The sequence below is a fragment of the Halichoeres trimaculatus genome, unplaced genomic scaffold, assembly GCF_033239565.1.
Source record: "Halichoeres trimaculatus isolate MK-OKI-2021-1 unplaced genomic scaffold, fHalTri1.1 fHalTri1_scaffold_13, whole genome shotgun sequence".
Lineage (NCBI taxonomy): Eukaryota > Metazoa > Chordata > Actinopteri > Labriformes > Labridae > Halichoeres > Halichoeres trimaculatus.
Window position 1 is genome coordinate 31,472,544 of NW_027437191.1, and position 15,569 is coordinate 31,488,112.

General features: G+C 40.4%; 1 protein-coding gene across 1 annotated transcript in view; it reads left to right on the top strand.

The window, feature by feature from the left end:
* LOC141801974 (dihydropyrimidinase-related protein 5-like) overlaps positions 1-15,385 on the top strand; it is a 31,506-nt gene extending 16,121 nt beyond the window's left edge. The window contains exons 3-14 of the mRNA XM_074685339.1: positions 100-249; positions 7,230-7,388; positions 9,536-9,715; positions 9,835-9,903; positions 10,754-10,798; positions 10,884-10,959; positions 11,044-11,200; positions 11,285-11,426; positions 11,514-11,656; positions 11,759-11,966; positions 13,683-13,866; positions 13,978-15,385. Of these exons, the coding sequence (XP_074541440.1) occupies positions 100-249; positions 7,230-7,388; positions 9,536-9,715; positions 9,835-9,903; positions 10,754-10,798; positions 10,884-10,959; positions 11,044-11,200; positions 11,285-11,426; positions 11,514-11,656; positions 11,759-11,966; positions 13,683-13,866; positions 13,978-14,063 (1,599 nt within the window). The 3' untranslated portion in view covers positions 14,064-15,385. The remainder of the gene's footprint in view (positions 1-99; positions 250-7,229; positions 7,389-9,535; positions 9,716-9,834; positions 9,904-10,753; positions 10,799-10,883; positions 10,960-11,043; positions 11,201-11,284; positions 11,427-11,513; positions 11,657-11,758; positions 11,967-13,682; positions 13,867-13,977) is intronic.
* The last annotated feature ends 184 nt before the right edge of the window (positions 15,386-15,569 follow it).

Consider the following 15,569-nt stretch of genomic DNA (forward strand, 5'->3'; position numbering starts at 1 on the left):
AAAATGTACTCCTTAAAAGTTTATTAAAGACCATAAAAGAAATCTCATGTCATGTAGATTAAAAGTGAGTGATGTGTGTGTTTTTAATCTTTGTGGCAGGTTGGAAAGGAGCTGATGATCCCAGGTGGCGCTAAGGTGATTGACGCCTCTGGAAAGCTGGTGTTGCCGGGCGGAATAGACACCAGCGTGCATCTGCAGCAGACTTTCATGAACGCCAGCATCCAGGATGACTTCTACAGTGGGACCAAGGTAAACACACACACACACACACACACACACACACACACACACACACACACACACACACTCGTCAGCATGCCTGTGATTACACACGTCTAGCATCCAGACTCAGCTGTCAAACATGGACTTTCTCACTCTCAACACTCGGCTCTTCACCCTGTTTTCAGCTACGAACCTTCATCAGGACTAATGAGCACATGTGTTCTCACCCCACTCCTATAGGAAGCAAACCCAAACAGCTGTCACACGCCTCTCGTTGAGAGCGCTCTCCTCTTTTTCCACTCAGCTGCTCAGACATCATTTGTACCGGCTTTAACAGATCATTTCTAATGAATACTCTGCGTGTTTCCTCTGATCCTCTGAGACTCCGAGCAGAGAGGAGGATTCGTTAATTAGGTGACTTGAAAAATCAAAAGAGGGAGTGTAATTGTTGCACTCAGTGTCAGTTGTTAGCTGTTTGTTTAGGTTGTCTGACATATTTTTATAACTCTGGGGGTTAACTCAAAGCTGTCGACAGGGTGTCGGGGTGTGGTGGTTGCTGTGCACAAGTGATCCGCTGTTTGAGCAGAGATTTAACACATACAGAGCAGTAAAGGCCAATGTTCCATCTTGGATTACAGGTGATTTTTTTATTAATTCATCCTTTTTCCTCTGGGCCCCCCGAGGGGAAATTCAGGAGGAGTCACAGCAACATTCAAGAAAACAAAAGTAAGAAAGCGTAAAGAAAGTGCAAAAAAGTCCATAAGAAAAAAGATGCTGACAGCTTGTCCATCATTGTCCAGTCAGCCAGCCTCCACCTCCACAGGGTCCAGGACTGAGCTTCTTCAGCAGTCTGTTCAGTCTCTGTCTCCTGGATCCTGTCTGCTCACAGCAGGTGAAGCTCTTCCAATGAGGCATTGGTGTCTGGTGTTAGCTCTGTTAGCCATGTCTGTGAATAGCATGATGCTACTCTGCCTTCTGGTATTCCCTCTGTTGCTGGGTTAGCACAGCTAGCTCGTCCATCTTATTGGAGATAGATCTTACATGTCGTCACTTCTTAGCTCACACCTGAGAACCAGCGCATTGTCCTCACCTCCTTCTCCTCACTTTGTAGGGAAACATCTGGCCTAGCACCAGTTAGCACTGACATGCTACAGGCTGCTAACAGCTGATTTCACATGTAAACAATGCAGCCATGGTTACATGTAGGATCTCCAGACAAACACAGGAGCAAAAATAGGAAAAATATCACAGAAGACAAAACCAGTTTGATGTCCATGACCAACAAATGAACCATACAAAGTAATGATCCACTCCAAATGCAAAAATGACGAAAAAGAGACAACCAACAGGGCGGCGTCTTATGCAGAGATACATCCCACTTTAAAAGATGGATGACATGACAACCCCTCAAAAGTAAAGCCAAAACATTTAAAGCTACAGTGTAGGTCACATAGACTGATATTTTATATATCAGTGTAGATTTCTGATTTGGTTTTAAAATATTTTTCTGATGCTGTTTATTGTTTTAATACCATTGACACCAAAGGGATCTTTGCATTTTTAATCAATACATAATTTTTTTTCAAAATTACTTTATTAATCCCAGAGAGACATTTGGTTGTTTGCTCTTCGTTGTCACAGCGCCTGTCAAAGGAGACGTTTGCTTTCACTTTCAGAGTGTTTTTGTTATAGTCCCTCGTCTGTGCCATAAGAGGGAAATTAAGTCTGAGGCTGATTAAAATGCCAGCCGAGGGGGCTGAGAGGAATTTGGGGGCGGGGAGGGTTGAAACGTCTGTATGCCAGCTTTACCCCAGCAACCCCCAACTGCAAACCCCTACCCACTGACCCTGCTGCCATGGCAACTAACCCCCGCTCTTAGTGTGGAAATCCGAGTGTGTGTATGTGGAGGGGGTGATGGAAGTATTTTGTCGTCTCTGTGGTAACGGCATTACCTCGACAACAGCTTGTGTGAAATAGCGATGAACCCCAAAACTATTTCCTCCCATCCTGGCCCCTCCCCTTCATCCCTCTGTCTAAGGCTTTGCTTCCTCCTCTTCTTCCTCTCTCAGTGTGTCCTCTTCTTCACACCCAGATCAGACCCACACCAGCCTGCAGAAGGAGGCCACTCTGAATATACTTTGGTTAACTTGTAGATACTCAAATACCGACGTCTGTAAACATAATCCACAGAAATGCACAGAGGATCTTAAATCATATCTATGTCAGAGTAAATCCATCAAACTATGATTTCAGATGCATCGCTCTGGATCACATCAGATTAAAACAGTCAGCTAAAATGTAATCAGACCACTTCAGTCCTTCCCAGCAGGCACTGCAGGGATTCTCCTAATGTTTCTGCAAGCCGTCGAAGCATGGGGAGGAGTGGGTGAGCAGGAGGGGGATGAGGAAGACGTGTCGGGGATGAAAGAAGGTGAAGTGCACAGCTGTAATGTGCAGTGTGAGAGGAGCTGATACAGGCTGATCAGAGAGCTGCAGCAGTAATCTACCTGACACTGATAGCTCGTCTTGAAGTCCAGCTGCAGCCGCAGCAGAGCTCCTCTCATCCTTTCACATCACTCATGTCACACTCACACTCAGTCCCCCCTGGTACTTCTGTGCATAGAAGAAATGTAGCTCTTTGTGCTATTTTTTGTGCATTTTATTCAGATTTTTTTGCTTCATCAGTTCCTCTGTAGGATTTGGTTTACAGTAAGAGAGTCAATCTCAATTGTAAACCCTGTAAAAAAAAACAAGATAGAAGATAAGAAAAAAAAAGACCTTTAAATGGTTGATAAAGATTTGCATCGGTGCTAGATAAACATGATTTTTCCTTTATGTATGTCTATGTGCTACAAATTGAATCCCCAGGTTTTTTTCCTTACTTATTTGTTTATTTATTTATTTATTATTTTATTAATTTATTATTGTTAATTAATTTATTATTGTTAATTTGTTTATTTTTGTTATATTTTTATTTTTGTCATTCAAATGATTATTATTATTGTTATTATTTATAATCATTTATTTTTTATTTATTATTATTATTAATATAACTATTATTATTATTATTATTATTATTATTATTATTAATAATATTTATTTTTAGTATTAATAATTTATTTTTATTATTCATTTATTTACTGGGCAACAATACAAGACAATGTTATAGATAGAGTATGTGAAGTGGGGATGGCAGTGATAGTTGTGGCAGTAACTTAAACATTATGGCAAAAACTACTGCAGAAAAAAAAACTAAGAAAGATAAAAATAACAGTAATGACAGGAATTTTGTATTTCTACTGGTAATCATAATATCGATAGTGATATTGATAATAGTGATATTATTGTTAACTTTTTTTTAATTTCTAATTCATTAAATGAGTCTGAAATTATCTGAATTCTTACATTTCCTTTGTTTCATAGCTGTACCTCATGTTTTTTTAAGTTCTACTAAATAATCTGCAATTTTTTCAATGAAACATTGATATGAAAGATTACACTGAAGTGTTTTTCCTCTTATATAACATGATGAAACTCTTAAGATATAGAAGTAATACTTAAGAAAATCAATCAGGAGACAGTTCATTTTTGAACATATTGCTCAAATTATCCATCAATAATCAACAGAGTGCAGTGTGCATGTCTCTTTAAGTCATGTCTAGAAAACAGTTGAATTCTTCCAGATGTTTAAATCAGAGCTTTAATTGTTGACAGTCACACATTGATACTAAAAAGCAGCCCCACACTAACAGACAGATGTACATTTTACTCTTCCTCCTCTCACTCCCCCTCTTTTCCTCCGTCTGTCCGTCTGTTGGACTTTCTTTTCAGGGGATAATCTTCACAGCAGGGGTCGGGGGTCTTTAATGATGTGGGGCTTTCATGTCAAAAGCACTCTTTGGGGTTTATGTGTCAACATCCACTTCATTTGAGCTGTCAGTGGTTAGTGATACCTTTGAAGAGACACATAAAGGAGGAGGGGCAGTCTGTTGGGTTCACTGTGGCTTTAAGAAGATTTGTACGATTAAATGCATCAAGACGACGATAACCAACATTACACCCCACATTTTAACATTCATGTCAACACAACAATTGACTTTTTTTTATTTTGAATCCAAATTTAGGATACAATGTTGAAATCATTCAGATTAATGTGATGGAAGGAGCATTTAAATCATGTGCATAAATCAGGTTTTGTGTGAGTGTGTCATAAATAGGAGTGTGTTGGTTATTGTAGCTGCAAACAATATTGGCACGTAACCAGTATGTGCCTATAAAGTCAGTAAACAAGGTGTTGACGATCGCAATAACGTATCTATTTTCATTCTAATTTTATTGAATTTCCCTTTTGTCTTCACAAAAAGACAACACAAATAATATGAACTATGACATAATCAAATAAAACGAGTAACTATGGAGGGATTATTTGTTTATCAACAACGCCGGGAGGGCCCCCAACTTGGGTAGAGAAGCACTGGGGAGTATAATGTGTTTTCAACTGATGTGGAGGAGTTAACCACCAAAAAAAACACATTTTTTTCAGCAGTTTTACTGATTGTAAACGGCTCCCAGGTTTGTGAAATAGCAGTGAGTGGACAGATATTAGGTGGACAGACGTTTTAGCGGAGAAATCTCTCTCTCTTACCCAGAGAGCAATTTAAACACACAACTGTCACTCGATGCCAAGCGGAAACCTCTGAGAACATGAGACAATGCTGAAGTCCTAAAATCTGCTGTTTCTGGAGTGTTCGCTTGAGGCTGACTCCAGAAGTAGTCGAAGTCACAAACACACCAAGCCAAAAAAGCTGTTTTCAAAGCAGAAATGAACCTATTTACAGCCTGGTTCAAAAAACGTCTCCTGTCTGAGTCGCTTATTTCATTATTTGCACCCACTGTACGGGGTGAATTTTTTTGTAACTCAGCTGTTCGGAGGATATTGAGATCGTGAGCTCCCCCAATAAGAGGCACGGCTGAAGGTCACGTGACCGAGAGGCGCCTTATGGCTGTAGGCGAAGCCCTTGCCACTACCAGTATGGTCGCTATAGACGATGTGCTTCATTTTCCGTTTCAGAAACAGCCGAGACTACGTCCATGTTTTATACAGTCTATGATGCTGTCGCCTGAGAGTCACCAGTTAGCATGGTCGCTATTAACTCCAAAACACCAGTTGCTCTGTGACGGTCCAAACTTGATAGACGTTGCCTCTGTTGTATAGTATTGTTTCTAAAAACTGACCACAGAACAACTGTACATTTTTATGCTGATAACAGGCTGAATTTAGTGTTTAACTGGTCTGAATACGGTCAAGTTGCATGCGCATCTTTATGATGACGTAAACTGATAATCCCTCTATATGAAAAAAATCTGTCCCACCATTCCCCAATCACATCATTTTTTGAGAGCAGTCGTTTGAACATGTTTTCACATCCTGCTCTTATAATTATCTTCTCCCTCCACATTTTCACTGTAGGAGTTTGAGTCTTGGTCCAGGTTATAAGCCACTATTTAATACTCAAAATCTAGATTTACTAATTTGTAGCACCACACTTCTGTCTAAAAATGATATATTTCAAAAATTCAGAATTTTAAAAATAGCGTGGATTGTAATATCTGTTACTAAATTTAATTGAGTTTCCTTTCTTTGCATGTAGCATGATCTATTTCTTTTTATTTTTCTACATAGAGCCAAAATCTTACACCTAGCCTGCTCATAAAGCTGTGATGATGAGTTTAAGTTGCTCCTAGAGGAATAATAACTGAGGTTTTTACGGATGAAATGTGTTTCTTCTCTTCCGATTGGCTCCCAGCAGCTCTGATGATTCTGGTTTCTTTGTGGTCTGGGATGAGGGTGTAGCTCTGCTCACCAGCACCAGTTTCAGACGGTTTCATCAGATCAGAACAGAACACGCCCATCACATAGAGCAGACGATCAGAGCCTGACCATGATGGTTTGATGCGTTTAAGCAGGTTTGTAGTTAATAGAGTGATTGTGTTTTTGCTGGGGGCACAGACACTAAAAGAGAAAACAGCACAGGGTGACAGATTCTGCAGACTCTTAAATCCAGCTCTGCTACAGGCCTCTGCATCCGCCGTACTGATGAAAATCCTGCATTTTCACATGGCTGGGCAGCAAAGAAATAACCCGTTCTTATCCCTTCGGCTCTTTCTCTCCCTCTGCCTCTCCCTTCCTCTCTGCTCACACCCTCTTCCTTTTTTTGGGAGCGTTGCAGTGGCAGTAAATTTCAATTAAAGCCAAGTGGACGGACAGCGCAAATCCCTCAATCCCCAGCTGTGCTCCTGTCCTGTGACACGCACACACAGGCACACTGACAGTGATCAATGACACTACATGTTCTTCATACATACACATGTATATGAAGAAGGGTACGGTGCTGACGCTGCAGATGATTCCCTCTGGTTACTATGGTGATATCTGACATGTGATCTCTGATTGGGCGGTGGAGCCGGCACGCCCCGTCTGCAGGAGCAACGCCACGCTAACAGGAAAATGAGGGTCATGTTGAATTCAGCGATGTGTCATCTAGCGCTGTATCTCTGTGAAGATGAGTGAATGGGTTGCTGTGGACGTGGAAAAAGAAGAAGAGGAGGAGGAGGAGGAGGGTGTGGACATGCGACTGAGCAGTATCTGTTGTCATGACGACACTAAAGTGCCTTTGCTGCACAGTCAAAAGAGCCATGTCACGTATTATTTTATTTTTAGAGGGTTGTACGTACCAGATTTTTAAAAAATGATCCTCTCATCCCACTTTTCTTTCCTTGTAACTTTTCAAATATTTGTTTGTTTATTGTTTGTTGCGAGCAGACTATTGTACCATGATGAAACAGTTCATCAGAAAAGACTGTAACTCACTGTCACCCAAACAAACTGTCTCTGAGATCCACAGTAGGATCATTGTTCTCTTCTCAATCTGTTTTTTTTTTTTCTGTGCCCATCCATCTCCTCCTTTCTTCCTTCCTTCCTTCCCTCCTCACCTCTCCTCACCCAGGCGGCCCTGATGGGTGGTACCACCATGGTGATGGGTCTGGTCCTGCCTGACCAACACTGCTCCCTGCTGGACGCCTACGAGAAGTGCCGAGCTCTGGCTGATGCCAAGGCGTGCTGCGACTACGCTCTGCACGTCGGGGTGACCTGGTGGGGACCGATGGTAAGAGAAGAAGAGAAATGCTCACATTAAAGTTTTAATGTAATAATATCCACATTTCAGCTCAGTGCTTTCTCAACGTTTCACCTGCTGGACCCTCAGCATTTGACCAATGGGAAGAGCGATGTGCTAAAACAGCATAGCAACAAACCCATCAGCATTACCTCTACTGAAGCATTTATCCTTCATGAAAAACAAAGCAGCCAAACCATTTTTCATATATGGGTGAAATGTGTGTTGACCTAGATTAAACCTTACACAAAGTAGGTTAACACACATGCTCAGTGGGCACATTAGTAAGATCATATGAGTCAACATGGCTCATTCAGCCTCAGGCTTTCATATCTGTTGGATGTAGGTAAATCTGTGCATACATTCAGATCAGTGTAAAATCTGACTGTTTGGGCTTCTTTGAACACAAAAACATAATTTAAACAATGTTTATGACTTTGGTAATGAAAACCAGGCATTAGTCATAAACAGTGGTTGAGTATCTTACGGATTTAAATGCCAGCCTGTGTTTCCAGTTTCTAAATGTCTTAATGAGTCTCATTTAGTATTCTATCAGTCCAAGACTTTTAACCCTTAGTGACCTACCATACCAACTCTGCCAGCGCATACCTTTACATTTTTACATGCTTTAGTGTCGTTTTTTAATAAGACTTTTGCTGTACATCACTATAACCCTTATATCCCAAAATTTAATAAAATATATAGACTGTCACTAGATGAATAGATAAATTAAATTGATAAAAAAGTGCAAGAAACCATAAAAACAATACAAATTCTACACATATTATTCTAAGTAGGAAGCTGTGTGAACAACCCTGGTCTGGATCGTTGTGTTTTTGGAAATTACGCTTCATACTGGATTTCTGGAACATGTTGGAAACACATTACTAAAGTGTTAACTCCCCAGATTTTATATGCAAAAATGATGGTCGCTCTATCCATTCAGATCATAGCATCGGCTCTACAATGGGCTGCAAAAGTTTAAGAGGTTTGTAATTTGCAGAAAGTTTCAAAAATCTACTTTTAGATATCAGAAAATGTAAAACACTCAGCCTTAAAGCCCAGATCCTTGTATTATGCTTTCAAATGTCGCATTTTATCCAGCTAATCACAAAGACTTTGAGTTACTTAATGTCCTGACGATAAATGACTGCTCTAATTTTTGTATTTTGAATATTCTGATTGATTTCCATGATTAATTTATAAAATCTGAAGGTAAAGTCTCCACTACACTGCAAAAAAACTGAAATCGTGTGAGGTGTTTTTTGTCTTATTTTATGTAAATTTGTCTTTTTATACTCGATATGAGCCACATTTGACAGGTCAGCCCAGAAAAAATGTCTTATTTTAAGTCGTTAAAAGACTAAAATGAGGTCTGGATTTCTTTGAACAAGTAACAAAATAATCTGCCAATGGAACAAGATAAATGTGCTCGAAAATTCGCTTTGAACTAGAATGATGTCTTTAAATAACTTGAAAAATGTTTCTGGGCTGGTCAGGTGAATGTGGCTCATATTAAGTCTAAAAAGACATTTTCTACTCAAAATAAGACAAAAACGCTTAACAAGAATTTTTTCTCCAGTGTGAACCTGGGTTTTCTGTTCCTGCACCATGACCCTTATCATTCCTGATAACACCATGGTTCAAAGATGCTGCATAAAGTCAGCTCTAAAGTCTAACGGCCTGTAAATCATGTAAATACATTAAGTATCTCTCTTTATTTTAAATTTGCCTCAGCGTGGTTTCAGTAAGACTACAGTGTGCTCTTATATTATGTACATTAAAACCCGTTCAGTTTAGTTTAATGAGAATATAGACCGGCTGTGTTTAAAGTGATTACTCTATGTGCTGAGTGACTCTGTAGGACTGTGTCTTCACCAATGATGTGAACGCAATGTGATATCACTCTGGCTGCTCTCCAAGCTCATTTCACGCCCCATATAGCTAAAACACACACAGACACACACACACACACACACACACACACACCATTTGTCTTATCCTCATGCCAACGCTCTCTGTGGATTATGCGCTGAGTCTGCCTCTGCCAGCATGAACCCAAACTGTCTCGCTCCTCAAAGCGATGCACTGTTAGTCATAACTGTAAGCTTGACCTTTGACCTTTGACCTGCCGTCAGGTGCGTAACGAGATGGAGACCCTGGTGAGGGAGCACGGAGTGAACTCCTTTCAGATGTACATGGCCTATAAAGACCTGATGATGCTGAGGGACTGTGAGCTCTACCAAGCGCTGCAAACCTGCAAGGACATCGGTGCCATCGCACGCGTGCAGGCTGAGAACGGAGAGCTGGTGGCAGAGGTGCACCAACACTTTTAGAGCCACTTTTATCAAAACATTTTTAGATCTGCTGCCAACTGTCTATTAAAGAAACAATCACAAACTTGTTTTAAAGTGTTTCTGTGTGTTTGTGATGACAGAGTGCCAAAGAGGCTCTGGATCTGGGCATCACTGGACCTGAGGGTATCGAGATCAGCCGACCAGAGGAGGTAAGTTTGGATTCAGATTTTGGTTTGCTTGCCTTTTTTTTTGCAATATTCAAACCAATTCTGTACCTTTTAGTTATTTATTAATAAGGTTAAACAAAGCAAGTTTATTTATATACCACATTTCAGCAAGGCAATTCGAAGTGCTTTACAGAGTAAACATATTAAAAGAAAAAAAAATAAATTCACTTAAGATACAAAAAAAAAAAAAAATAGGGAAAGGAAAAGAAGACTAAAAAAAAGATTTTAAGATATATGAATTAAAATTAACTCAAGATATAATAATACGAAGTAAAATTGGGGGAAGAAAGAATTAAAAAAAAAAAAGATTTTAAGATTTAAAAATAAAAAATCAATCAAAATACAATAGCACAAAATTAAATCAGGGAAAAAAATAAGTTAAAAAAAAGATTTTAGGATTTAAAAACAAAAATTCAATCAAAATACAACAACACAAAATAAAATTGGGGAAAAAAATAAGTTTAAAAAAAAAAGATTTTAAGATTTTAAAAATAAAAATTCAATAAAGTGAATGATCCAGATGGCCTTAGTGGTCTTGATGGCTCATACAGGATTAGAAGAGCATTGATACATTTGGCTTTGTAAACCAACAGGAGTATTTTAAAGTCTATCATCTGGCAAACAGGGAGCCAGTATAAAGACCTCAGAACTGGACTGATGTGATCCACTTTCTTGGTGTTAGTGAGGACTCGAGCAGCAGCTGTCTGATTTATAAGATCAAGTCATATCAGAATTAGCTTTTATTGTTATGTTTCATCATTGAAATCAACCTCGACCATCAAACTGAATAAAAAGCCTAATCTGAATCTCCTCATTCTGACTTCGCCTACAGCTGGAGTCTGAGGCGACCCACAGAGCTGTCACCATCGCCAACAGGGTAAATAAAACCTGATTTAATATCCTGTCTGCCCCGAGGTGTCTGCATGTCATCAGTTAATCAAACAATGATCTTGTGATTACAGGCTCGCTGTCCCATCTACCTGGTGAACGTGTCCAGTATGTCTGCTGGAGACATGATCGCTGCTGCCAAGATGCAAGGTGACATATAAACCGTGGTTATTAATGACGGTAATGGTGGTATGGAGGCGTTTGTTACGGATGATTCTCCTTCTCCTGCTTCAGGTAAGGTGGTTCACGCAGAGTCCACAGTGGCTCATGCTGTGCTGAATGGCATGCAGTATTACCACCAGGACTGGGCTCACGCTGCTGCACACGTCATCGTCCCTCCTCTCCGTCTCGACCCCAACACACCCGGATACCTCATGGGCCTGCTGGGAAAGTAAGCCATCAGATATTTTTACCTGCAAACAAAACCGACAAAACTCTCTTCACCAGAAACTGAGCGTGTTCCTCTCGTTTCCAGTGACACTCTGAGTGTTGTGGCGTCAGAGCACCGTCCGTTTAGCGTCAAGCAGAGAGCTTTGGGTAAAGAGGACTTCACAAAGATCCCACATGGGGTGCCTGGAGTGCAGGACAGGATGAGTGTCATCTGGGAGAGGGGAGTGGTACGTATCATCAGTCACATGTTTGTAAACTAAAGGTTGACGTGTCATCTCTCTGTCTTTTCACTGTCATCACTTTAACCCCTGCAGGTCACAGGAAAAATGGACGAGAACCGTTTCGTGGCCGTGACGAGCTCTAACGCTGCAAAGATTTACAACCTGTACCCACGTAAGGGACGCATCATCCCTGGAGCTGACGCTGACGTAGTGGTCTGGGACCCAGATGCAACAAGGTCTAAATCTTAAATCGAACATGGTTTATTATTCTCATCACACTCATCACTTTCAGTGCTAACAGACACTCAGGTGATTTAACAACCCGTCCGTCTGTGCAGGACCATCTCTGTGAGCACTCAGGTGCAGGGCGGCGACTTCAACCTGTACGAGGGGCAGCGCTGCCACGGCGTTCCCCTTGTGACCATCAGCCGAGGGCGTCTGGTGTGTGAAAACGGTGTCTTCATGTGTGCTGAGGGATCTGGAAAGTTCTACCCACAGCGCACCTTCCCTGACTACCTCTATAAGAAGATGGTGCAGAGAGAAAAGGTGAGCAGGGAAACTTTTCCCCTTACACACGCAGCTTAAGACTTTAATGGATGTCATTTTTTCAGTTACACAGGGCTCATAAGACCATTTTTAATGATTAGTAGAGGTGTGAAAAAATATGAATACAGCAATTTATCACGATACTTTGACCTCTAATGTAGAATCAATATTTCAATTCCTAGTATTGTTTTTTGTAAAAATAAAAATTCATATTTCAGCCGAGGGAGTAAAATATGACCTCCACACCTCGACTGGGGCTGATGGCATGGAAAAGCTTCTCCTCTGTGTGTTATCCATAGGATGTATAATAAATAAAATCCCAAATTCAGTAAAAAGAATTATATTTAAAGGGACTATGAGGAGTTTGAAAGTGTTTTTGAAAAGTTCTCCTTTCTCGAAATATGCCCACTCGTAATCCACACTTCAAAATGACATTATCAGTGCTAATATAGGTTATTGATTGGGAAGTCGAGGTCTCTATGACATCACCACACCAGCTGATGAAGTTTAATAGAGAGAAGAGAGATCTGTGTTTTTCTCTGCTGAAAACGATTTCTGTGATTAATTTTGTAGTGATGGTGGACACTGGAGCCTAACTGTCAGACAGAGAAAGGACAGAAGAGCAGAAGAAAGATAAACAGGAGAGAGATAGAGCACGAGCTAAAGGCTAACACAGGAGCTAAACTGTTTGTGCTAATGTTGATTCCAACCCACAGTCAGCAGTTATTCTGCAGTGGTCTGTACTAACTTGAGAGTCTGTCAATAAAATGAAGAGTGAGGTTACGTTAGCTCTGATTGGTAGATGACTGGCAGGATATAACCAGGATTCACTAATGTCACATGTTACAGACGCGTCTCAGAGCACTGGGCTGACAGTAGAGCTGCATATGGACGACTACTTAACTACTGTTTGCCTATGGATACAAACGAACAAAGGAAATTTGTTCTAAAACAAACACGCCTGGTTAAAAGTCACATCTTTACGACAGTGTGTGTAAGACTCCAGGCCAGAAGGTGGCGCTGCAGTGCAATGAAAACAGATCCTCCTCATAGCAGATTAACTTAAACTTGTGGTTTTATTGTACTGAGCAAGTCGGTAGGCTGTAGACCTCAATGTTCTCTCTGTATTTTTGGCCAAAGGTTTAAAATCTACTAAATTTCTTTTTTATTGTAGACTGCTTGAATCATATAGACACGAAATAAAAAAGTTTAAACTTAATTTGTCCTTTGGTTAGTATTGTGTCATTAACAGAAAGATCATTTCTTACTGTAATATCGTGATACATCCTGATGCGTATTGTGAGGTTCTTGCCAACACTCATCCTTAATGTTTAGTTTTATGTTTTAATGCAAACAGCTGGATTAAATGAGTCAGATGCATGAGTCTGCTTTAAAACTCTAAGTGACACTAACTTGAACTTTTCTTTGCGGTCACATTTTAAGATCAGAACCATATCTGTTAGATAAAATAAATGTACCCCCTTTTCTTTTTGCAACTTTTGATGAGGCGGACTATAAAAATCACATCTTTTTTTTAAACTCCAGCCACGGGCATCGGATGATTAAGCTTTCAGCTCCAAAAGGCTAATCAGAGATCAAAGTTTGGTTGAACTTTTAGTGACTCTTATATTAAAATAACTGCAAAGCTCTGATTCTCTGTGTCTCTAAATGTGCGCTTCGTATTTAGTGCTTTTCACCTTTTCCCCTCTGTTACAGACTCAGGGTTATAAGGGAGTAGCCAGGGATGCTTACTCCGGTGATGTGGCCAAGATAGCAAACACCATGAAGAAGGAGCTCGGACTGGGCCCCATAGATGGAGAGACGCCCACCAAAGGGGTCCCTGCAAACCGAGCTCACCAGGGGGTCCGAGACCTCCATGAGTCGTCCTTTAGCCTCTCAGGTAGGAGAAACATAAACTGTGATGATGTACTGAAGAAAACATCTTCATAACTGAAGCTTTGATGATTTTTTAAGGTTAATGAAGAGACTTTTTCTTTTTTTTTTCTTTCAGGATCCCAAGTTGATGACCACATCCCGAAGAGGTCCTCAGCTCGGATCCTGGCTCCTCCTGGCGGTCGCTCTAGTGGTATCTGGTAAACACCAGAGCTGGAGCCTCCACCGTCCGACTTTCCTTGTTTTGTAAAAACTCAGAGCAACCAGGAAAACTGCACTGATTTTCAATCACAGGATTATATAACGAACGACAAATGAATTCAAGCACGTTTCTGTGATTTGTGAAGATCTGTGATCTGCCAAAGTGACTTTTAAAAGATCTAAATTGCCTTTTAATTGGAGTGACTCACATGATTAATTACTGGAGAGTGAAGGGCTAACTATTGATTTTAAAAAATAGATTACCAAATTAAAGCTGGTCATACTAACAGTGACAAAGTCTGCTCTTCATCATCATGCTCGTATGTCAAAACGAAAACTGTGAAAGATCAAAACCAGTACAGTTTTTGATGGTTTATCTGAAGTGATGTCCACTGAATTATTTAAAAAAGAAGTTAGAATTCAGTCAAATATCTAACCCTGTCTCACACACACACACTCACACACACAACACTTTAGACACCATAGCTTTAGACTCATGAAGACGTGTGTGGATTCTGTTTGTGATTTAACACCCGCTGTGCTCGGCTTCCTGCCGCGCCGCGGGCTCCTCTAACTGTGTTTTTATTTCCAACGGATGAACTGTGCTGTGTGGTGATGAAATCCAACTGCTTAGAAACATCGTGTGATCTTACAGCTACACTTTCCAAGTAGAGTCAGACTTTTCAATCCTTGTTTTCTCACTGCCTCTGACTGAAGAACGCTCACATATCCCAGAAACTGTAGACCAAGCAAAGTGCTAGAAGAGAAGCTGAGTTTGATTCAGAGGCCTTTCCTGGATGCTAACTTCCTGTTTTAGGAAAATAAAGTGTGATTGTTATTAGAGTGTCACCACAGAGCAGAACGATTGAGCTGCACAGGCTGAAGAAACCCTCTGACCCCCTCACCTACTGATGATGTCTCATTCCTGCCTATCAGTATTATATTTATACCCGATCGCGTCTTCTCGTCTGTGAACTCTATATCTAGGATGTCTGTTTTGTTTCGTTTTGTTTTTAGTTAAAGAGTAAATGTGCCAATGTGACTCACCCGTGCCACACCCACACCCATGCATGAAGAGCACCACACGGACACAGAGGAGTGAAACGCCACAGGCTCACAACAACTGGTGCTGTTTTTTTATGATAACCTACGATGACGACGTTATTTTGCTGTTGGATGGTTTTGTTGTTTTGAAGGCACTGTGACTGGTCAGCGCTGTGTGTGTTTGTAGATTCTTGTTGTGTTGGACAGTGAACCTGTTGAATCTGTGAAGTGGCCGCTTGTTTCTTACCACAAGAGTAACAGAAAAAAGAATAAAGTGAGAAAAAAAAATCTTCATGTTTCATGTGTCAAAATATGTTGTGTTATAAAAAGAAAGATTTATCAACCCTTTTAAGATACAGTTGACATAGCACAAAAAAAACTTGAGTCCTACTCTGATTAAAATACTATACTAATATACTACTATACTAATACTATAAAATACTATGTAAAAAGTTGATTTTAAAT